Consider the following 24,842-nt stretch of genomic DNA (forward strand, 5'->3'; position numbering starts at 1 on the left):
TAAACTTACTCTCTCTATGATCTATTCTGAGGAAGAAGGATGCAAAACATAAAAATATGACTGAGCTGTTACACACGCATTTTTATACTACACTCATTTCCTTACCTCCTCAGCATTACAAATCACTTAAAAAAAATTCTTCTCGTGAATATTTGTGCTTTTTCAAGTACAATAATTAAATTATCTCTCCCCGCAATTCTCTTGTGATTTTTTCTTTCTGCTAGTGACTTTATTTTTTCAAAAAAAATTACTATTAACATGTAAAATCTGTAAAATTTCTTATCAAAATTTAGAAAAGATGCCTATGAAAAGATTCGTTCTAATCATTTCATTTCAAATTCTTGTTTTTTTTTTTCCCTGCGATATCTTATTCCTACTCGATTCACACTTTGAAAAAAATCAAAAACATCAATAATTCCTCCACTTTCATTCACAGTTGCACTTTCATTCACATATATATTTTTTTTTCAGTTTTGGCACTTTCATAATTTCATTCACATTCTTTAAAAAAAAAATTCAATAACGAAAAAAAAAAAATTCATCTCTTGTTCTCTTCAGCCATCTCTGCGTACCCCCTTTCCCTTCAGCTTTAGTCATCTCTTCCTGTTCTCTTTTCCGTCCCTCTCTTTCCCTTCAGTTGTCTCTTTCCCTCTTTTCTCGGCCAGATCACAAGTTAACAACCCAGAGTCTCTTCTCGGCCAATCACACATTCACGCTCACATCACATTCACAACCAGCAGGGAAGCAAACACACACACACAAAAACCAGATCAGATCTCAGAATTACAACCACCGGCCGACAGCTCCCCAAAAATTCCACCGACACCAGACGACTTCCCACCGATTTCTCCATCGATTTTCTACCATTTCCACCCAAAAAATGAAATCTCGAACGACTTCTGCATTTCCAGTCGAAACCTATTGATTCCGGTGACATTCCGTCAGCACCCATGACAGAAACTCTTCCCCCCTCCCCCCCCCCCCCCCCTTCCTCTTTCGGTGTCAGAGGTGACCAACAACCGACATTATCGGCGACATTTGCTTCATTGCTCATGATGATAATTAAAGCAAATAAGTTTTTTTTTTTTTTTTGGGTCCTTTTAAACATACTTTGATCAATGATAGTAGAATTGTGACTCATAATGAGTACTATAAATTCATTAATTAAGATAAATATAATATTTATTTAATATATTTTTAAATTTGTTATAGTTAAGTTGATTAGTCAACAAGAATATCATGAAATTTTAAAAGTTTTAACAAAAATTTGTTTTATTTTTTTTATAAGTTTTTGTCACTTTTACAAATTTTTATTAATATCGATATATTTTCATTGATATTTTTTGTGTATTTAGATATTCAATATTTTCATCAATATCGATATTTTAAACCTTATACCAAATAGTATCGTATTATTTTATTAAATTATATTAAGTTTCTCTTACTCATTTAAATGACTATTTATTTATATTTCATTGGTATTAATTTCCTTAATAATTAATATAAATTTATCATTTGTTAAGTTAATTGATAAACATCATATGTAAATATAATGTTGCTCCTTTAATTATTTGTTAATTTCTTTTCAAGAAAACAAAGCATACTTGTTAAGGTGTCGTTTGGTTATGTGCTCCTTTTTTGTTTTTTGATTTTCTTCTACTTATTTATGTTTTTTATTTATTTCAAATACTAATTACTATTAATTAGATATTTCAATTTTTTTTTAAACAATTTACCTAAATTACAATCTATGCAGAATTCTGTCTATCCTATAACTTGAACTTGTACTTTCAAAAATACAAATAGAAATGCTCAAGCATTGAAATTAGTATTCTTCGTCTTAGATATTTCAATTAACTAATAAAAAAAATATAAATACTAAATTGAAAACCATTTCAAATTATATTCTTTTATTTGAATTGCCTAACAATTCAAAATATCATTATGAAACTAACAAATAATTTAAAGTAGGAAAGAAAAAAAAACAAATTATACATATTATTTATATTTTTAAAACACCAAAAATTGACTATAAATATGATATTTATTTATAAATATATTAATCAGTCTTTGATTACGGTGGGGGCGCAAGTAGGGTATAATTGATGACGTGGTGACACAAGAGGAACAGCATTGAATGTTTCCGATCTACAGAGGACAAACACTGACCAATCGGGGGACTTGGCTTCTAAAATAAGGCATTGGGCGCGCAGGGCGCATCACCTTGCTTAATGCTTTTGTCTTCCCATGGTAGCTTCACATTTTCTTCTTTTGTTGATTGGGCTTTGCCACAAGCGCACGTTAGCTCCGGCCGAGGGCAGCTTTTTCTCTTTTTTTTTTTTTTTTTTTTTTTTTTTGGGGTCAGTTTTCCGCGGGAATAGAGCAAACGGGTTTTGAATTAGATGGCATTTGTACGCAACGTGGTGCTGGGTGGAGTTTTCTCGAGAAAAGTAAAAGGAAGTCTCTGCCGGTAACTTGCGCCGGGTGGTAAAGTTGGTTTTGTTTGGTCGTTGTTAAATCAAAAAGATCGACGACTGTGATGAGAGATGATGTGGAAGGGTGATTCATTATGTATCATAGCTGTGGGACCTACCATGCTGAACCGTCAGAGGGAAAAAGATATTCATCCCCCCACTCCCTCTGTCTCGTCACGTGACTTGGCACCTCCGTGCATGTGAGCTTGTCCATTTACAGTCATTTGGCTTTTTTTTTTTTTTTTGGGTCAAACTAAAAAAATATTTATATATATTTTATATTAAACCGAGTATACTGGAATAATATTACAATTGATGTAATATGTAATATTTAGTGTTGTTTATCTATTTATTTATTTTACCGAAGTCTAGTTGAACTTGATGATGTATTGTTTTTGTTTTTTTTTTAAATAATTTATTTAATTTATAAATTATTTAAATTTTTTTTTATTATTTGAATTATATTTTTATAAATACAAATAAAAATATTTTACTATTGAATGATTTTTGTAAGCTTGATGGTAATACTCTTTCCATATAATTTTTTTTTTTTTTTGCTAAGACTCCTACTTTAATTTTTTTGTTGCCATTACTCCTCTTAATTTTAGTATTTCTTTTTTTTCTTTCACTTTCTGTTTTTGATTTTTTCTATTTTCACCAGAGAAAAAACTAATGAAGTAAATTTTCTTTTTTATTTATATAATTTAAAATCTAAAATAGTTTATTTATTTCATGTTAAAAAAAAAACGAAGTAATTAACAATTTTATATTTAGATATTTGATTTATTTATTTATCCATTTACATAATATGTTTCAATTTATTTCTGAGGCATTTTTTTAAATTTATTTTGCCTGAGTTGCAGGTAAATGCAAACTTTACACAACCCTTTTAATGATATTGAGGTGGAAATTACTTAAAATTGCTAAAGGAAACGTCTTAAGTTATGGTAAAACTTACGTTGAATCTGTTTTGAAAAACTTGTACAAGATCTTTTGGAAAGATATTGGGATGTGCAATTGAGGTATTTAGATAGTTTGTTTTCATGATTTACTTTCATATGAATGATGTAATCATATGATTAATTTCTTATGGCTTTTGAATTTGTTAATAAACTCTTTTTAAAGTTGTTGGTAGTTGGTATAAAAGGAACGACCTAAAACTTAAAAAAATAATAATAATAATAATTAAACAAACTACTCCATTATTGATAGAAAACATAATAATTAACAAGTTACTATTGTCATGAAAATCAACACAATAAAACAATTTAAATTCCAACTAAAAACAATTAACTAACTAAATTAAATTCTAGAGAGAATTAAATCAAATAGTCTGAAGCTGTAGCAATTTGTAAATCCTTTCTAATGTTAAATAAAGCTCCAATTTATAGATGAGGAAATCCAAATTGTTTCTTACGCTTCCAATATGTGATAATTTCAATCTCCAAAATAATGCTTGAATAAATCAAATACTTAATTTGAAAACTTTCAAATTATATAAATCATATAGAAGTTTACATTTTTTTTTTTTTTTTGGTTGATATTGAAGCATGGAAATTCAACTTAAAATCATTATTCAAAGTACAAAAAAAAAAAAAAAAAAAAGACTGCCACTAGACTATACTTGTAGTATCTTTGAAAAAAGTAAAAGCAAAAAAGGATTATGCTTGCAGTAGAGACTGGTAAAGTTGGTATTTAAAATGGGTATTATAATGCTTAATAATAATAATAATAATAAAGAATTCATCAAAAAAAAAATAATAATAATAAAGAAAAGCAGGTGATTTTTTTGTTATGCTGCGCTTTTCACTCTTTTAAGACTTTACATTTGGCACTGAAAATTTGCTGTCCGGAGCTTTTTTTCCTCTTTCTTTTTTGTTTTTTTAAATTTATTTTCTTGTACAATCTGTCCGAGTCCGAAGCTTATTATTATTATTTTGGTACAATCTGTCATCAGCTTTTTGTAGCATACCCCAACTTTGCTGTATGTGTATGTATCGGTGCATGTGTATAAAAGTCAGAGGCTCTTTACCAAAGGCATCTTTGGGGCTTCAAATAAAAAATTAATGAAATTTCTAAGTATATTTGGATTTCATTAAAAAAAAGAAAAAGAAAAAAAAGAGAGCCTAAAAATTTAAATTTATTTCCTAAAAATGTTATTTATTTATTTTTTGTAAACACATCAGCCTTTATTGTGGCAACTGTACCAACCGCAAGAAATACAGAACCATTTACAAGTAATTTTGAAAGAAACCATTTAACCAACAGGCTATGTCTTCGTTTTATTTTCTATTTTTTTAAAAGACCTTTTTTAGTCAATTTGGCCCTCCCTTGTAGAAACAAGAATACATTTAGTCAGTACTTATAACCACATTACAAATTTTAATGCCCCCATTATAATTTTAATGATATTTTTATATTACAAATATATGCGTTAGCGAAATCTTAAAAAGAAGACGAAAAAATGGAGTTGGAAGAAAAATACATAAAAAAAAACTTTTTCGTTAAGGCAATTTTTTATGTGGTAAAAAAAAAAAAGAAAAAAAAATCTAATAATAAACAAAGCCGTACAAATTCAAACTAGAAATAAGGTTTTCTTATAGCTAAAAATTGTCTTTAAAAAAAAAAGAAAACAAAAACTTTTAATAATTGCAATTAGGCAGTAATTAGATAAGGATAAAGTAAATATAAGCAAAATTACTTCATTAAGTTTTCTATCCTCCCTCCAATTCATCCGCATTTGGAGGGGTTTGTTTAATAGATTTGGAAAGATCCAGAGCCGCTCACATTTTTCTGCTCTCTTTCTTTCCTTACTACCAAACAAGGGATGGATTTTCCTTACTCTAATCCTCCCTCTTTGCTTCTTCTACTTTTCTCTCTTGCCAAACAAATTCCTTCACAATTATAATCCTAAAGTTAATGCCCAAAAATGGGTCCGCAAAAACACAAGTGACAAACCCCAAATGCCCCAGAAGGGCTTGGGATAAAAGAGACAAAACTTACACAACTGCCATGAAAGGTCACCCCAAGATCGACAAAATGACTGTTTAGCTCGAATGTTCATGAGCTATCCATTGAGAGTTTGATTTCAGGTTACCAACATCTCCAAAGCTTCTCGTGTAATAAAACCCCACATAATTCAGAATAAACACCAATAAAGTAAGTCATTTTAGCCAAGAAGAAAACAATCATCCAAACGAGAAAGCAGTGTTAAGAGAAAACAAAAAAAGAACCTTACAAATTTCCACCTGCGTTTTATTCACCACAAAAAAATGCCTTCCATGCCCCCCCCGGTTTTAGCTCACTAACTGATCTCCAAACAACCTATTCCACTCCGCAGAACCGCAGATGAAATGGGGGGGAGGAGGTACATGTAATAAATATATTCCCTTGATCTCGGTAATTCAAAAAAGAGAACAAGTTCACCACAGAAGAAAGAAAAAAAATGAAAAAAAGAAAAAAAAATAGAGACTTCAACCAGATTGATCATCTAAAGGCTCCGATGATGATGGTGACTGTGGCAAAGAACCACCCTGTTCAGCCGACTCTTCTGAGATCCTTGTGTCTGGGATCTGATGTTTGTTGCTTAAAGGTTTCTGGACTACATCAACAAATTTTGATGACATAGACTGAGAGGTTTCAGTTGTATGTGATGTTGGAAAGCTTCTTGGATAACTTAGAAAAGTAGGATCAAGCATTGCAGGCAGGCTCACACTATAGTTATAAGGCTGTGCAACCAAAGGGTGATCAAATCTGCAAGTTGGGCCATATTTGCAGATTCCATACATAGTGTAGTAAGAACATACAGCTTGCCCCTTAAAACAGCCAAATAGGAGTTTGTCCGTTAAAAATAATGTCATAAAGAGGGAATTTAAGTAGAGACAAATACTAAATTGTTTATGATAACTTAGGCAAACGATCAACAAGACAACAAGAATGTAATCATAAACTTACAGGCCGTGAGGGAAGCCCGAGTTGGTTTGTTGCTGATTGCACAATCCTTTCTTTTGGGTGATGATACTTGCAATCTGTTCCATATTTGCAAGTCCCAGTGTTCATAAAATAGCGGCATTCTGGTTGATCAGGCCTCTCAGGGAGACTTGGACTTGAATTTGATAACAAGTTCACCTGTCCACTGGAACCTGAGTCCCCTGGATTCTTAGAGTTGTAGACAAGATTGGATCCAAGAATGCCAGAAGACGATACAGGGCTCATGTTCCCCTGATAAAAAAACGAAAACGATTGAAAATGAAAAAAACAAACAGATAATTTTCTCTTCTCAACATAACCATGTAATTAACATCACTAAAATAGGCAATTGCTAAGGCCTTCTGAAATTAAAAAGCATTCATCTTAAATAATATGTTTGCGTGCATGTAGGAATATTTATAGCCTCTGGTTGACAAGAAAATAAAAAGCAAACAAAAGATGGTCAAACTGATGCAGGAATCACATATGTCACCCAGCAACTTTACATCCAGTCTATATTTTTCCACAACTTATAACGGCATATGCAACAAAATAGTTCAAATCAAGTTAACAATTTGCTGCTATTGAAAATTCTTGCCCTACAGTATAGCATCTTTTCAGCAAGTGTAGAGTGCAATAAGTGCTAACATCTATTGTCCAGTGTCTGACATGCTATATTGCTACCATATCATGACATGAAGATTTTCAAAGAACCATTGGAACATTTTCCAACACCAATCAAAGTGCATAATGTAAATTTTATATCACAACATCATAGCATAGTTGTTAACAGTGGTCATAGCAGAGATATAAAACTAAACTGAGACAATGGTATTATCATTCAAGCACCTCAACCACACAACAAAAGTAAAAGGATAATGCATAGTGGCGGGGGAAAAATATCAAAACATATTCAGCTCTTAATACAAATAGCACAATGAATGATAGACAAAAAGAAAATAACATTCTGTTCTGTTTAAGAAATAATATGCTAACCAAGTAGGTGTTCCAGCCCTGTATTCCTTGAGAAGGAGAAACAACAAGAGGCATGTAAGGTTGTGGAGCCTGTAAATGTGGAACAGATAGATAAGGTACTCTTGGTAATGACCATGCAGGGAGTCCACCCGTGTAAGGCAGACCTGAAGAAGGAAGAACTGGTGAGCCTGTTGATCCAAAAGCTGCAGGGCCAGCAATGGGTAGTGTAGTTCCAAGTGATGTGGGCTGCGGATGATGAAACTTGCATGCAGGTCCAAATTTACATGCACCGGTTCGCATGTAATAAGGGCATGATTTTTCTTCCTGAGAGGAATCAATTTAAAGAAGTTATACTAAAAAGCCCTAAAATCATTCTCAGCATATATGAGATAGCAAGCCAAAAAAGAATCAGGCATTCATATGACAATGGGAAATAGAACCTGACGCATAGGAAGGCCCAAAATGTTAAATAAGACTGGTCCAGCTCCACGCCTATCTCGTGGATGATGAAATTTACAAGTTGACCCATATTTGCAAGTCCCTGTCTTCAGAAAGTACTGCAAGCATGTGTCCAAGTGGACAGTCACATGTTACAAAGATTACACCATCAAGAACGAGCTCAGCAGAAAACAAGAATGATTATTATTACTCAAGGATAGAAACCATCTCATGATTAAAATTAAGGAATGGAAAAAACATGATGGATAAAATTCAGAACCATCCAGTGGCTACTAAAATTCTATACAGACATAAAGCTTCAGAGGATTCTATGTTAAGGAACAGACCAAGCCTTAGATGAATAAGCCATACCAGAACAGAACCATACTAAAAGCTTTGTAACCCGACATAGCCAATTAAAATATTAGAAAGATATAAATGATTAGAAATTGACAACATGTGATATACTTTTAAGCATGAACACAAAATATGCGGGGAGGAATCAATAAAGGCAGAGAAAGAGAGTAGCAGAAACAACAGAATAAAATCAAGCACATATCTTGCTGAGCATAATAAATTTACTTATAAGAAAATCAGAGTTTCATACAAATGACCATACTAAAAAATTGTCTTACATTGCAAATGCAAGTCATCTTATATTTGTTGGACATTCTCACATCAACATTTAGCTAAATCTTCTTCCATCAGCATGAGTTATCTAATGTTTCTCAATATTTGAATTTCAAGTTACATTCTCTACATAACATATCAGCTAAACAACTTTGCAAGACTTATTCTAGGACCAATCAGAAAATGCATATCTTACCCCACAGTCGGGTTGTCCAACTCTTTCAGGGAGTTCTCTGGTGTACTGAGCGCCCTGTACAAACATGAACATAACAAACAGTTTTGATCACTTAACCATTTAAAGCAAATTGGATAGCTAAGAACAAGGAAAAATAAGGAATGCACAATATAGACAAGCAAAACTGTTTTAAAACAGATTTACATCGATATAAAAATACACTTCAACATGTTACATACAAGACAAGTCATACTTACCTGTGATATGTAAGCAGGGTGATTAAATCTACAATTACTTCCATAACCACACAAACCAGTCCTCAAATAATATATGCAGTCAGGTTCACCAGGACGATCTGGGTATAAGTTTGATTGAGCCATTCCGTTTCCATCCTGATTATCATTGATTTTCAACCGCCAAATTGCTTCTACATTGTATACAAGAATTACAAATCAAAAAAGGGATAAAAATCTTTTAAGCCTCATTCTGCATACAAAAATTTTTCAAAAGCAGAAACTTACATTTCACCTGCACAAAATAATAAAGGCCAAACACTGAAAACAGGGTAAAGATCTTCAGTGTAAACTATGTCTCCATTAACATAAATTAGGATCTTCCCAATCTTTAATTACAATCCAAGTAATACAAAAGTAGACACCCGGGTGACCCAAAACAAAATGTGAATTTTATTTATTTATTTATTTTTTTAAGTCATAGAAAAGACAAAATTCTACATAAATCTCATATCATCAATGGATCAACAATTGAAATTCTTCAAAAGTAAAAACCCACAAGCTATCATGGATCATAGGTTGAGGCATAACAACCAAAAGAAGCCATTTTTCATCATCAGCGAAGCAAAAGAAGCCACTTTTCATACGGTTCAATATTCGTTGCATCAAACACCAAAAGTTTCTAGAAATACAGAAATAGAAATCTATAACAGCTACACAACATATGGCTAAAACAAACACTGATTTTAAACAATTCAATGATTTCCAACGTAGGCCCATACAGACATTGCAATATTGGTGAAATTTAAAACTAAAACACCATGATCATCAAATTTAGGAATCATAATATAAATATTTTTCTTTAAAAAAAAAAAAAAGAAAAAAGAAAAAAACCATCATCAGATCTCTGAACTCCCAAAAGGGTGCATACAAAATAGGTGCTACCTTCAATGTTACCATCGGATTTATTTGGAATAGCATTCTTCGGAGGCTGCCGAGCGTCAGGCATCGGTAGCACAGAGATTGGCTTTTAACCCCTCCCTCTTTGCTCCTTTTTTCAGTTTTCACCAATCAAACCCAGAAAACGTTCTCGGAATCTTTCAGACAAATCAGAGCTAACAAAGAAAAAAAAAAAAAAAAAAAAAGGTAAAACAAAAACACTCCCAAATCTCTCTCTCTCTCTCTCTCTCAAAAAATAAAAAATAAAAAAGGGAAAATTCTCAATAAAGGGTGTGATCGAACACACTGAAACCGACGGGTCAAAAAAAAAATAATAATAAGAAGAAGAAGAAAAACCAAAAAAAAAAAAAAAAAAGGAGTTTGGAAAATAATGTATGAGAGGAAAAAGAAAAAAAAAAGTGACAGAGAATCTGGTAAATAAATTATGCAGAAAATACGAAATGCAAACGAAATTACAAATTATGTATTCGAAAATTTAGTGTATAAAAACTCTTCTGCAAAAAATTTTCTCCTTTTCCTATTCGGATTTCGAAGCTTTTTTTTTTTTTTTTTTTACTTTTTATTTTTGGGGGATCTTTTGAATGTGAACCCGTAAAAAAAAAAAAAAAATGTTAAAGCAAGGTTCTTGCGCTCGTGTACGAATAATAATTAATTAAAAGCTCGTTTCTCAAAATGACCAAATTACCCACCACGTGTCGCAGTACTGGGGTTTCTTTTTTTTTTTTTTTTTCTGAGTAATTACGTCGTTAACGACTTTGATTAATTACGAGAAAGAAGAACATGTTGTCCAATCTAGTTCTCTTTATTATTTAAGAGGTTTGATTAAGGATGTTTTAGGAACCTTAGAATTTTGATCCAACGGTGGTGAGCTAAACAACTATCTTGGTAAGTCCAACTGTAACAACCACTTTTTATCGAGTGTAAAAGGGGGTATATACCGTAATACAAATAAATATCGTCTGCGTCATTTGCGCTTGTTTTTTCTTTTTTTTTTTTTTTAAATATTTGAGATGGCTTTTGGTTTGATGAATCCTAACCGTTAACCTGAGGGCGGTGGTTAGATATTAACCGTTCAGATTATGAGTTAAGCGGTGGGACCCATGTGAAGTTTCCTCTTGTCCGGTTTCGCAAAAAGACATTACAAAATGACAAAGATATCCTTGTGAATAATAATGTGAGGTACCTAGAATTATTATTATTTTTTTTACTCGGTGGATTTTTTCAATTAAAAAATAATAATATTTATATATATATATATATATAAATATGTATGATGTAAATGGCCTTGAGAGTACTAAAATTTGGGAGAAATGTGAAAAATCGTCGCCGTTAAGGGGCGCGTAAGAAATTTAGCAAAAACGTAAGTGGGGGACCTAGGATTGTGGTGCGGACGCGTGGGCTAGATATGGACCATCGGGTTTAAAATTCTCAGAATTGTGGGACCCCCATAGATCCAATAAAGACCAAGGGCAAGCATGTCTTGGATTCGCTACGCAAAGGGGAGGGCTTGTAGGCCCCACCATGAAATCGAGAGATATAAAAATGAGTTTTCATTTTTATTTTTATTTTTATCATTTAAATTTCGTTTGCCATCTTTTTAATTAATTTTATAATTAAAGGTCAAATCAAGATTAAAAGTCAACATTTTATAAGGTTTATATAATGATTTTTTTCAAAATACGAGATTTAATTGTAATTACAATAAAATTTAAAAAATTTGAAATTTTCCCTTATCATATATGGTTATTCTTGCTGATTTTATCTGTGGAGTAATGTGAATATTTGTTTTTTTTTTTTTTTGGGGGGGCAATAGACAGGTATAGTATGATTATTGTCATTAAAAATGAAGGTTTAAGAGCATTTTTAATAATAAATGTATAATGCTGAATATATAGCATAGAAATTAATATGATTAATATTTAGATAACATGTACAATCAAAATAAAAATTATTTTTAGATGATTTTATGTAAAAATATTATTTATAGCTATTAATTAATTATATATTTTATTAATATTTTTTTTTAAATTAATTTTTTCAAAAAAATTTCATCAGAAAATAAAAAATATCTAAGAGAGTTTTTAAAAGTTCACATTAATAATGTCTAAACTATATTAGTTTGAAATTCATTTTAAATATCGTTATAAAATTTTCTTAAAATATTATATTTTTCATTAAAGATGTTTTAATAACAATATTTTAAAAGTAATATTTTATATTAAAATTTTATCAAATTTATTTATTAAATAATTTATATTAGAATATTATTAAATGATCAGTTTGTTTAATTTAAATATGAAAAAATAAATTATTAATTAGATAAATAAATTAAAAAAAATTAATTAATTAAATATTATTAAATTATTTAATAAATAAAATTCATAAATATTTTAAAAATTTTAATATTATTGACATTTTATACATTACAGTATTTTATTCGTTATGTCCACCATGAAATAAAAAAATAATAAAAATAAAAACTCCGTATTAATTATCTCTCCGAAGTCGCCATTCTTCACCGTCACTCGCTCCCCAGTTTGAGGGCACGTAGACCAGCCAACACTTGCAACTTTGTCAAATTTACTTTGCTTTTATATATTTCCATCCTGATAAAATCTTTCCTGGCTTTATTTACTGAATTTAATCTTTCAATACGGAAATGGAAAGACCACACCAAAAAATGATTAATAAGAGTTAAAGAAAAACTAAAATAAAGAAAAAAAAATTTGTTTTTATTTATTTATTTTGGTTATGACTTTAATTGTTTCCTAAGTGGTGGGCCAGCCGAATATTTGAAATTTGAAGAACCATATTTAATGCAAACTATAATTATTCACCAAGTGCGGTTGATTTTGGTGCCAAACAGGTAATTCTCACTCTTAGTCACTAAAGTTAAATATATAATTAATACAAGGGTATAATTGTCCAATAGGGTAAATTTTGGTCCAAGAAATCTATGGGTACGGTACTTATGTGGGTCCCAAATAAAAGAGTGTGAACCAATGGCGTACATACACAATTCTCAGGACAGCAGTTTCCTGGGTTTTTAACTTTGGATTTTCACTTCAAGACGGCAGGCAAAGAAAGATATGGAGCTCCTTAGACCACCAAAACAATGGGTTGGGAAACCAATTGGTAAACTACACGTGTCAACATATCTGAGCTCCTTTGCACAGCAAGAGGCCGACGATTTTGTGGTCCCACAGGATGCAGAAAAATATGTGTAGGAATGGGTGCAGTTGAAAATTTGAGAAGGGGCATGAGAGTTTTGACCACTTGTTGGGAGGGCTTTCAAATTTCCACACACAATATGACCAAAACAACCAGTCACACTCATACTCTCCCATTCATTATTATTATTTTTTAAAAATATTTTTGTCGTCTATCTTTCTTTAATTGTTTATCTAAATAAAAGTAATGAGTAAGTTTTTTGTTTTTGTTTTTTGGTAAGTATATCAATGAATGAGTTAGTTAAAAATTAATCTAATTTATAAATAAAATATAGTAGTTTTGATATAAATAAAGATTTATAAAAAATAATGATAAAGATTAGCATTTACAATTATTATATTTATAATTTAATTATCATAAATGATGATTTTTCACGACTCTTTTATAAATTTTTTTACTTTATCAAATTCAGGAAATATTTTATTCCTTAGTTGTTTTAACTAATTCATTATTGGTCATTTTTTGATGAAATAAAATATTGATAAAAGATTTGGGGAAAATTTTCACATGTGCATTTTTAATTATATACAAACTATTACAAAATTATAAACTTGTCAATTTGATGTCACCTAGCAAAACTATAAAATAATTTTTGTTGGTAAGGTATAAGAAAGTTTCCTATATTTACAGCTTGTATATGTATCAAGACACAAACCGACAATTAAAATGATATCTGAAGTGATTTTAAAATGAACAGCCGATCCTAAAATTGGAAGTATAACCTATTCATTTACATTTACATTTTGTGAGATTCAATTTGTTAATTTACAATGTTTTTTTTTTTTTTTGTTTTTGTTTTTGAAAAATCCTCTTTTTGTCACCATAAGTGACCATTTTAATGGGATTTATATATTATTTTGTAACTTAAATAGCTGTTCAAATGATTTAATTTTCTAAATTAAAAATTTCAAATAAAAAATTAATACATAATTAAATGTTGTCAATTAATAATTATCATAACAACAATGATTTGATGGCAAATAACAATACTTTTCTTTTTTATTTGAAACATATAAATGGAGGATAAATAATTATTATAATTGCCATTTATCAAAATGAATTTCATTTTATAATCAAATTTAAATAATTATTTATTTATTTATTTATTTTTACTGATTATATGCCCCAAGCATCCTTTATCTCTCAGTAGACTTGAATCCATTATAAAAAACATAAAAACTATCATCGGGCTGGGCTGTCCTACGTCGTAGGCACACCTTACCATCATTAAGTACAAGTTAATTATAAAATTTGACTATTAAGAAAAATTGAACGACAAATACCAAAAATATCACGTTACCGAGCAAGCATTTTGTTTTGTTATTTACGTGTTTCCTGTTAAATGGAATGGAACGGCTTCATGAATTTAAGTCAATAAGTTGGTCTCTAATTTTTCTTAACAAAATAATTGAAAAATAATAAAGCTGATCTCCAAATTTTCCAAAGACATTAAAGCCAAACATAATGGTGGTGTAAGAGAATGATTTCTTTAACCACTTTTGGGGGCAATACATTAACTTTTCCTAGGAAAAGACAAGGTTGGCATGTCATATGCCATTTGATTCTTAAAAGAATTATTGGTATATCACCAACATGAAAGAAATTTGAACACCCATCAGGGAATCGCAAATAGCAAATTGGTCTTTGGCAAGGGTTTTTACTTGGATGTTAAAAATTCAAAGGTGAAATGGATGGTAAAGAAAAGCAAAAGGAGGCTCTAAACCCCTCCATGGGAAAAGAGAAACGTGGTTGCAAACCTAACTGGCTGATGTTTCTTTCTACGACTAAAGAAGGCAGTTGGAAGTTGGTCAAGGAAGTTAAAGCCAACCTCAATTATGGGAAACCATTGGGTCAAGTGTAACAGCCATTGCCATAGCCAGTTGCTAGTGGCCCACTAGCCCACTAGCCCAGTAGGCGTATTGTGGTACCAAACTTCAAAGTTCACTTCACACTCTAAACTTGGTACTGGCTATAGAGAAATGTCTTAACCTTTAATACCAAATAAATTGGGCAATAAAAAAAAGCATGATTATGTAGAAGTTTTTTTAGTTACATAATATGAAGAAACATTAACATGCATAACGGTTTTCCATGAACTTTGCTTTCACTGAAGCAATCAGGGACTGCCACACTGGCCTGAGAAATTGGATGATGATGATGATCATAATAATAATAATAATGTTTGTCAAGATTTGAAGTCCACCATTATTCACCTCACCATTGCTGTTGTTTAAGAGGGTGTTAATCGGCTCTAATCCAATGATTTGGCCAATATTCAATCCTATCCGATATAGGTTGGTATTTAATTAATTTTTTAATTCAATCCAATCCAATCTTGGTCAATTTGAATTGGTTATTTCTGTCAATTTTGGATTGGATTCAATTTTTTACCCAATTCAATTCAATTTTTAATATTACAATAATACAATCAACAATACAAAAACTTTTCTAATCCAACTTCAAGTTTCACAATATTACAATACAATCAAAAATTCAGTTTCCACAGAAGAAAAAAAATAAAAATCTACAATATTACAATTAAATCCAATGCCCTACGAGAAATAATCTAGTGTAGAATATCCTATTTGAAATTTATAACTTTAAACCATAAAAATCATACATATAATAAAATTTTAATATATTATATAGATATTGAATTGGATCGGTTTGAATTGATATTTTTAAATTAAAAAACCAATAATCAATCCAATCAAATTGTATTTCAAAATTTTTAATTCAATCCAATACAAAATTGGATTGATTCAATAAAATTAGATTAAACTGATCAGATCGGTTGGTTCTACTGGATCGGTTATATTTCTAAGTACTCTTATTGTCTAACGTGGTTTCATGCTTAAGGGAAGCATAATACAAGGTTTTCAATGTCTAAACCATTCCAAAGGCACAACTTCACGAGTTTTATACAGTAATGATTTTCAGATGGAATCTTTCTTTTTATAATTTAAAAATAAACTAAAATATATGTCTATCCAGTTTTCAAGCAAATAAATCACCTTGATATTGCAAAATAAAGAGATTCAAACTTTCAAAATAAATGAAATCTCAGCAAGATCTATATTCATCCAAAAATATTACCATTCATCAAAATACCATTAGATAACTGCCGTTCAAAAATCCATGAGATATGCTTCCTCTGCCATTTCTTTTCCCTAAAGCTATCATCTATGATGAAAGGACTAACTCCAAAATCTAAAATAAACATTGCTATCTCATGTGGTCAGAAGTATGACATACTGAAATTTGCTGGTTAAAAGTTTCGTATTCGAGCAAACTTCAGATATGCCAAGAAATGGTTCGGTAAAAAAAAAAAAACCCCTTTTGTGTTGTACCTGTTAACTATCGACAGCATAATATTATCAGTATCTACAAAGGCCAGAACTCAGCAGAAGAACATGGAACTCCGGACGCTCTCATGCAACCTAGGGAGCTCTGGGATGGGGACAGCTCCAGATGAAGTGATGCTTGCATGTCCTGAAGAGGTTTCTGATAAATCCTCAAACTTGATAAACTGCCCCATCTGTTGCGCAGCAAGATGGGCATAGCAAATCGGAGCCACTAAAAATAACAAAAGAAGAAAGTGAGACCATGTAGATCATATTTTTAGCGAAAGAAAATTGAAAAAGTTTTATTAAACTTACCAATTGAAATTGCAGTTGTACTCCTTTGGTACCTGAAATAATTTAGAAAAAGTATGAGTAAATTAATATGATTAATACATCAAGTCACAAGGTAAGTGAAAGAAAATGAAAAGCTTACACATAGGATAGGGAGTGGATAAAGTTTTGCAAGTCATCGGGTGAGAAACCAATCTCATCAACCAAGACATGATAGTGAGCTGGTCTAGAAGTTCCCTGTCATTATAAGTAACAAACAACAAATGAAGAAGAAGACTTGTGTTAGGAAAAGATAAATTATTTGATTTTGACAGGCAATGACAAATAATATAAAACGGGGAGTTTTCTTTGTATCAAGTAGTCTGATAGATTGAGTTTGAAAATCATTCCTATAACTTAGACAAATACACAAAATGCATTGTCCTAACCAGGAACTAATTTATTCAGACTAAAAATCAGTTAAAGAATGGTAATTTGCAGAGATATGGCAAAATATGCTTTCTTCTTTTTATTTTTCTAAGAGATATAAACCAAACCATGCTGAAAAATGATGTTAAAAGAAACAGTAAAAATAATTGAGATGTAAATGCATAAAAGAATATTCTTGGTCAGAAGAGGAGACTTACAATCATCCCCGCATGAGCGCAAAGGTAGAAATCATAATTCCTTGGATGCACAATTTTAGTGTCCACAATGGTCCCTGACAAAGATTCCTCCTATTGTTAGAATAAAATAAATCTTAACTAAATACTGCGATCTGAAGGGAGCATACCAGGTGGAATGTTATCGGGGGCCTTTGCTTGAAATAGCTTTGTGTGATGATTTTTTTGAGCAATAATAACAGTAAACTTGGGAATATCAGCCTCCCCTAGATGCATGTAAGCCTGTTAGAGAACATCAAGAACAAGATAACCTACGGTCAATTACATGCCCTCGGCATAAAAAGGGACATGGACGAAATTGGATAGTAATATTTATGTCATACTTGGGAGTTTCAAGAGCTTAAATTCATGATTAGCCAAAAGAAATTATTTCACAGAATAATTTGTCATCTGAAAGGTTAAAGACCAGCCAATTTATGTCATAATAAATTTCGTGACAGTATATGATGCAAAGATGTGGAAAAAGTGCAGTAATTCAACAGTTGTTCTTCAATTAATGTCCATCTAATGGCTTCAGAACTATTGGAGTGCACAGGAACCTTTATGATCTGATCCAACTCGACATTCAGGACTTGATTAAATTGTGATTCGCTCACTCCATCCCTATGAAACAAAATAAAGATTCTCAATCATTAATAAGATATGTCTAGCAATCAATTATCAGAAAGACAAATCATGGAAACCCAAAACAATTAAAATCAGCCATCAATCCTTGAGAGGGACAATATGTACTATTGGATGTTCCTAACTCCCAAATGGCTTTCCAATTTTATAATTGCTATGTTTGAAATACATGAATATTTTTCCAAGACCTAAAAACCAGTATGAGAAGTGCTGACGGTTAAAAGGACCATATCAATATTTTCCCCTCACAAAGTATTGATACCTGAATACAATAATCTGAGTTGGTTTGCGTTGATTGCTTGTTCTATAGAAGTCCATAAGAAGTTCCCTGCAACACAAAGATGGTTGTCTCTTAGCCAGTACAATGACTTTTATACATCCAAGCAATAAAGTACAGTTCAATTTCTTAAAGCTTTCAATTCCACACGTGTGATAGTAGAAAATAAAATTTTCTATGTGCTCTCTTTAAGATAATATATACTCAACAAACTAAAAGTTAATGCCGGCAATTTTGGATGGAAGAAATTTGAGTTGTTTCTTCAAAAAGCATATTTACTATCAGATTTAACTTCCCTGTCCACGACAGCAGACATGGCATGCTCATGGAAAGTGTTCTATTGAATGGTAGTAACAAAAAACATACAAGGGTAGAATAAATTTAAAAAGACAAGTATTAAATTGATAAATTATGCTAAAACAGTATATAGGAGCAGAAGGGCAGGAGAAATAACGATAAATCTTCACAACAACAATAAATTGTCAATGATATACTGTCCATCTTGGTATACAGATTTTTGAATCATTACTTAGTCTGTCAGAGCACATGATGATCAGATGTTGGATATATCCTTAGGTTTCTATATATTGTCTATATATAAGTATAATAACATGGTGTTAAAGAATTACAGAAATTATTTTTCCTCCTCACGTACCTGATGATACCATCATCGTTTCCATTTGCCAATGGCTTGTATAGACCATCGATCATCTCAACCTTAGGTGATTGTGTTCTTATGGATGCTCGGTACCTTGAAATCAGCGGCCAATTTAGAGAGCCAACAACCTGAAATCAGCAGCAGCATTGACAACTGTACACATAAACAATAATCTACAGAGTATACAGATTGGTCATATATTGGGGGGGGGGCGCGCGCGCGCGGGGAATTCAACTTACTGCTGCTATGGAAGGAACAGCTGCTTGACCAGGGGACCCATGAGAGACATCCATCCCCAAGATCATTGTGGGAGTATCTTTTATAACTGGAACATGTGAGGAGTACTCAAGTGCCAACAAAGAGTTTATCCCTCCAAGCTACAAGAGCCAAAAAACAAAGAAATCAATCATGCATATAAATAAGAGAAGTGCCTAAAGATTTTTAAAAACATTTAGTTTCTTACCTTAGAATTGATCTTAAGAAGTACATTGGTTAGGTACTGATCATTGATCTTAGAAGGGGATATGCATTGTGTCACGATGCCAAAGTCACTAAGACACTTCTTCTTCCAGGGCCCTAGATAATGTAAATAAAGAGAAATTATTAGGAGGGTCCTATCATAAATTAATGTGTTATAAAGCCATACCATAAATAATAGAGTTTTTCTTCTCTGGTAAGACACAAAGAATGAACTCCGGTGGCCCAGGAAGCTTTTCCTTAATCTGTTCAAACATTTTTTCAACTCTTGCAACAGGGCCGCCTCTTCTAGATTGTTGATCCTCCTCAAGCAAAGTAAATGGGCGCTCAATATGCTGCAGGATATTCAGATGCATTTTTAAGATATTAAAATCATACAGTTCAAAAATATATACGATAACGCATGTAACATACAATGCCTTTTCTCATTCCACTGTTGATAAGCTCTCGTGAAATATGACTAGTGTCACAGCGTGCAGAAAAGTTGACAACAATCCAACGCTCAATTTTCACAGGCTTTACAAGTGTCTGGAAAATAAGAGAAAGAAGAGCATCATCAAGAAAAGGAACAAATTAGAAGAATAACTCGCAGGAAATGAAACTGATAAACCAATTCTTATACATATAACAATCATAACAACAATAATAATAAAATTAAAGCAGTACCTTGTTGTTGAAGTTCCATCGCCCATTACGAGGAATGCAATCATCATTATTACCAACCTTCAACTATAAATCAAGGGAAAGAGATATATTAGCAAATAAATAATCTGGTAGTCAATTTGAGTGAAAAACTTAACACTACTAGAAACCTGTATTCCCTCCCTTGCCCCCTCCCTTTCTCCATCCTTTCCTTAATCTTATAGACAAACATATATTCATCAATGCACATAGTTCCATGTTGTCAAACCATTCTAAATTAAGTATATTTACCTTTGGTGTCTCAAGGACACGGCCATTGACTTGAGTTAATTGTTTCTCTATAGAGATGCCACATGCAGCAAGCAAAGGGTCATTATCATAGCGATAGTTTCTGACAGCCTGCAAAATCAAGTCAGCAGCCAAAACAAAAGAATATGGCAGTTTCACATCAAACAATTATGCAGTATACTTACATCAGTCACAATTCTTGACTTTTCCTGAGGCTTTTGCCTTGATTGTTCAACCAAAGACGCCCTCTGTGCTGACGACAATGCTTTTGTATAGCGTTGCAGTGAAACAAGTGAAGCAAGCTGAAATACCATCCAAAAAATGGAAGAAGAGAATCAAATTTTAGACTGAGGCGTTTCTAGATATAAATAAATAACTAATAAACAACCATGTATTTAGCATAACCAATTTTCATACCTCCAGTGGCAGATAGTTGGGCTTTTTAGGTTTGCCAACATCAAGGCATGGCAGAAACTGAGAATATGTGAGTTCAATGCCACAATGTTTGGCAAAGTAATCATATACTGTTATCTCCATAGTCTGCTCACCATTTGAACCATCATTATTTTTCACCTTCATAGAAAAACTAAAACAGAAATACAACCAAAGTAAGAAGTTTCACAGATAGAAAAAAGAATTAAAATGAAGAGATGATTTGAAAATAAGCACATACTATTGGTGATTGCAGGGCTTGTCACTCATGCCTATGATTTTATATTCCATGTTACGGTGTGTTGATTTAACCCTCATATTTTTCAACATTTTCCTAGCCTGTATGTTGTACAAATAATCAACTTTTTGACATTGACAATTATCAATGAAATCTGTCTGTACAAAGCTTAGCAATAATTTACCTTTACCCAGTCAACATAGCGAGGTTCCCGCACATTCTGGTTAGCTAGAATAAAATCAATCACAGGTCCAGGTTTTAGGATCATGGTTGTCGATACATCTGCACAAAGATAGAAAAACAGCAATGCCATCAAACAGCTAATAAGTATGATTTTTGATTGTGAAATATTATAATAAACAAACACAGAACAAGCAGTACCCATATTCAGTGACAAGCCGGCCTGAGTTGGGCGGAAGCTAGAGTGGAAGCCCCTCAAACCACACACACCCCCACCGACATCAACTAAGTTGTTAGAGTCATCATGAAAGAATGATTGTCTTACCAAAAGACATCCCCTGTGAATCTCAAAAGCCATGGTTGAAGAAAGTTAGAGATTCCAAAATATGGATATGGTTCAATACACTAGAATCAATAATTAAAATAAACAAATAGGAAGGAGCAACAATGTGACACCTGCTAGCTGCTTGCTGCCTCAGAATGATATCAAGAACCCTGAATGCATCTTGAGCATCATTATCTACATCGGCTGCTTTAAGGGTGAGTCCAATCAACCTCAAAGGTATTTTGGTAGCATAGCTGATTTCTACCTGGAAAGTTTTAGATTGAAAAGAACGTTTAGAACGTTTCCCACTGGGGCTCCCAGAGCCACCAGAACTCCTAGTTTCCCTGCCATAAAAAGAAAGAATCAAATGTCAGCATAAAAAAATAAAGTGGACCTAAAAGCCAAACTGGGAAAAGAAAAACAGCAAATATGATAATACCGTTTTGCAAATGACTCCTCCAGAACTACTGTGAACACTAGCTTGTTTTGTGGCAGAGGACCCACAGTGTACAGACTCTTTTCTCCATCAAATGCAAACTGTTTATTATGAAGTTCAGAAGAGTAAGTCTGGTAAAGCCTTTCAATAAGCTTTCTCCTGATTCCCTTTCCATCAACATCCCTCTTATCTTCAGAAGTAATAGAAATCTGAAAAATAGTATGGCATAAACGACTCAGAAACATGCCAATCAATCAGGAAAACAAAAAGGGTAGACAGATAATAAAAACATACACTGTACTGATAAAACACTGCATCCGGAGCATTAACAGAAACTTTGAAGTGGTTTGCCAGCAAAGGAATGCATCGCCCAGCAGTCCCAATCCCACTTCTACTGACAATGGAATACTTTGGAGAAGCAAGTTCAGGTTTCACGCAAGGTGGTATGGCCGGAGGTGGAGGCAAAGTTGGGGCTTCCCCTGTTTCCTTTGAACCGGCTACTTTCTCCATCTTAAACCAGAATATAACCAACAAATTTAGAAGGTTGATAACCATAAGGTAAAAGAATGTAGTGAAATGAACACATTCTTGAAGACCATGGATACCAAAATCAACCAGCAGTTACAAAAAAACCAAAAGCAAAGCCAGAAAGGAATTATTTTAGCAGAAATACGCAAGAAAATTATACCAACAACAAATTCCACCAGAAAAAAAAAAATACCACATTTCCGGAAGCAAAAAAAGGAAAAAGGAGCTCTCTATAATAAAATGTATATACTTAGAGAAGATGAAACAAATAGTACAGATGGGCTATCGGCCATACTATAAACACAAAATGCTCATATAAACGAAATATGAAGAGCAAAGTTTAGGACCGTAAAATAAAATGTATATACTTAAGAGAAGATGAAACATAAAAATATAGATGGGCTATTGGCAATATAACAAACACAAAATGCACATTTAAATGAAACATGAAGAGTCTGAAAATTGTTTCAACAAAACCCGTTTCAAGGCAAACATTTCAAGAGGGATCATCCAAAATTAGGCAAAACAAAGAACAAAATTTCTGACCAAGAAAAAAAAGGCACCGAAAACAATCAATACAAGTCGGGAAACACCCAAAAAAAAAAAATGCTCGAAAAAAGAAAAAAGAGAACAACAAAAACAAAGCCAAAAAAATCAGCATCAATGAACACAAAAATAAAAATAGAAAACGGCAAGCGAAGTTCAAAGCTCGGTAACAGAAAGCAATGCGTAAAAGCGCACAAAGATCTAAGCCAAAAACAAGACGGCGTCTAAGCCTCATTCAAGCAACGCTAACAGTAAGAAAATAAAAAAAAGTACTTAAAATCGGTTAAAATAAAAAAAAAAAAAGAAAAACTCCGAGAGAAAAGAGAGAGTGAGAAAAGCGAGAACGAAATCGCAGAACACAGAGATTACAGCAGAAAACCGAAGCTTAAGATGAAACGCACCCTCGAAGACGACTTCTTCTTTCTTCTTCTAGGGATTTTCCGACAGACGGAAAGTCGGAGTCTCAGAGAGAACGCAGAGCCTTGGTGCTATTGGCCCCTGAGGAGGGAAAAAGAACGTGGAGGGAAACAATGTCTACTTCGACCCGAATTTATATATATATATATATGGGACGGCGCCTTTAATTTATTCCTTTTTCCCTTAAAATAATAATAATAATAATAAATTCAAAATTCAAAATTCAAAATTAAATCAGAAAAAAGGAAAACAATAATACATTCAATACATCTTAAGCTTCTGAATCCGTCTGTGTTTGATTCGCATCCCAGCCGTTTATATATTAAATGTTGAATCGTCGTGGTGGATACAGGCTTAAAATTGGGAGTCCACATAAGAATAACATAATCTGCGATACACTGGATTATTCTAGTGCAAGGCTCCGTATCTGCGTGTTGGTTTTTTGATTTTTTTTTTTTTTTTAAATAGTTGGTTTTTTCATTATTACATTTTTGGACAGATAAATCATAAACGATTTCTTAATTGCCAAGCATGCAAAAGAAGAAGAATGTAAGCAAATTTATGGGTATTTTGGAGAATTCGTGAGCGTTCTAATTCTGGCTCATGTACTGGAACGATCTTTTTGCTTTTCCACTAGCCTGAACCACCCCCTACGTACAGTCTCTGACTAGGATCGGTTACAAACGGCCTGGCGCTAAATTTATCCTCTAGGGCGAGGTTCAGGGAATTCTTTGGGGATCCCTTTACAGATACCGTCAGAGATAATCATGATTTGAGCGGTTTACGGTTCTGATTTTTTTATTGAGACCATCCCTATGTAAGATGGAATTGTATGGCAACTTTGCTCCGATTAGGCAAAAAGGGAGAATCTTTAGTGAAATCCCTCATAGGATCAGTCATTAATTTTTCCAATCAAAAAATATTTTTAGTTACTAAATATTATTCAAATTTTTATGATTACCTTAAATGAAAGCAGATACCATAAATATTATTATGATAAAAATGTCCTTCTTACTCAAATATATATATATATATATATATATATATGTTATGATAAATATAGAACCCAGTTAAAAAAAAAAAATGTTTCGTAAGCAAGCTTTGTCATTAATATTTTTAATATTTTTAGGTAACAAACTGTGTGATTTTGTTTTATTTGTACAACATTTAGTAATGTCTACCGTGGACGTTCTAACGTCACATCAGATCATTTGATATTTTTGCAAAATTGATAAATAAAATAAAATTTTATTTAATAAATAAATATTTATTGTCTGTTTTTTTTTTTAAAGTATTTGCATTAATAAAACTGCTTTTTATTATAAAGAATATATTTTTAATTTTAAATTTTTTTTTGAAGATGCTGAGAGTCTGGTTAATTGTTCAATTGTT

At 32.1% G+C, this 24,842-nt stretch overlaps 2 protein-coding genes across 5 annotated transcripts; both read right to left on the reverse strand.

Annotated features, from left to right (window-relative positions):
- Window positions 1-5,151: 5,151 nt before the first annotated feature.
- LOC107417152 (zinc finger CCCH domain-containing protein 3) lies at window positions 5,152-10,437 on the reverse strand. 4 transcript variants are annotated; one of them, XR_007240367.2, is made up of 9 exons: window positions 9,840-10,435; window positions 8,919-9,088; window positions 8,683-8,736; window positions 7,859-7,975; window positions 7,440-7,742; window positions 6,429-6,695; window positions 5,713-6,289; window positions 5,478-5,585; window positions 5,152-5,368 (listed from the first exon to the last, which is right to left on the reverse strand). XR_007240367.2 is itself a non-coding variant. In XM_016025735.4 (7 exons), exons 1-7 carry the CDS (start codon window positions 9,901-9,903, stop codon window positions 5,948-5,950), a joined length of 1,314 nt encoding a protein of 437 aa, XP_015881221.3. In that variant the 5' UTR covers window positions 9,904-10,437; the 3' UTR covers window positions 5,620-5,947. The 4 variants fall into 4 exon arrangements, 2 of the variants coding, with proteins under 2 accessions (XP_015881221.3, XP_015881220.3); XR_007240366.2 differs by having other exon boundaries at window positions 5,152-5,585; XM_016025735.4 differs by lacking the exons at window positions 5,152-5,368; window positions 5,478-5,585 and having other exon boundaries at window positions 5,620-6,289; window positions 8,919-9,085; window positions 9,840-10,437.
- Window positions 10,438-16,137: 5,700 nt separating this feature from the next.
- Window positions 16,138-23,590, reverse strand: LOC107417145 (protein argonaute 16). The gene is made up of 23 exons (XM_016025719.4): window positions 23,435-23,590; window positions 22,254-22,469; window positions 21,963-22,168; window positions 21,655-21,867; window positions 21,400-21,536; window positions 21,203-21,300; window positions 21,022-21,119; window positions 20,766-20,934; window positions 20,534-20,650; window positions 20,352-20,459; window positions 20,085-20,147; window positions 19,833-19,946; window positions 19,588-19,753; window positions 19,405-19,517; window positions 19,181-19,318; window positions 18,939-19,069; window positions 18,269-18,334; window positions 17,922-17,985; window positions 17,493-17,604; window positions 17,347-17,420; window positions 16,863-16,957; window positions 16,745-16,776; window positions 16,138-16,661 (listed from the first exon to the last, which is right to left on the reverse strand). Exons 2-23 carry the CDS (start codon window positions 22,467-22,469, stop codon window positions 16,486-16,488), a joined length of 2,706 nt encoding a protein of 901 aa, XP_015881205.3. The 5' UTR covers window positions 23,435-23,590; the 3' UTR covers window positions 16,138-16,485.
- Between the last annotated feature and the right edge of the window lie 1,252 nt (window positions 23,591-24,842).

The sequence above is a fragment of the Ziziphus jujuba genome, chromosome 4 (genome assembly GCF_031755915.1).
Source record: "Ziziphus jujuba cultivar Dongzao chromosome 4, ASM3175591v1".
Taxonomy (NCBI): Eukaryota; Viridiplantae; Streptophyta; class Magnoliopsida; order Rosales; family Rhamnaceae; genus Ziziphus; species Ziziphus jujuba.

Coding starts and splice junctions, on each gene's coding strand:
- LOC107417145 (XM_016025719.4), bottom strand. CDS start 22,469: ATGGAGAAAGTAGCCGGTTCAAAGGAAACAGGGGAAGCCCCAACTTTG. Junction 21,120..21,202: donor GCTATGTTGACTGGGTAAAG/GTAAATTATTGC, acceptor TACAACATACAG/GCTAGGAAAATGTTGAAAAA. Junction 19,319..19,404: donor TTCTTAAGATCAATTCTAAG/GTAAGAAACTAA, acceptor TGGCTCTTGTAG/CTTGGAGGGATAAACTCTTT.
- LOC107417152 (XM_016025734.4), bottom strand. CDS start 9,903: ATGCCTGACGCTCGGCAGCCTCCGAAGAATGCTATTCCAAATAAATCC. Junction 7,976..8,682: donor TTGGACAACCCGACTGTGGG/GTAAGATATGCA, acceptor ACATGCTTGCAG/TACTTTCTGAAGACAGGGAC. Junction 6,290..6,428: donor TCGGGCTTCCCTCACGGCCT/GTAAGTTTATGA, acceptor GGCTGTTTTAAG/GGGCAAGCTGTATGTTCTTA.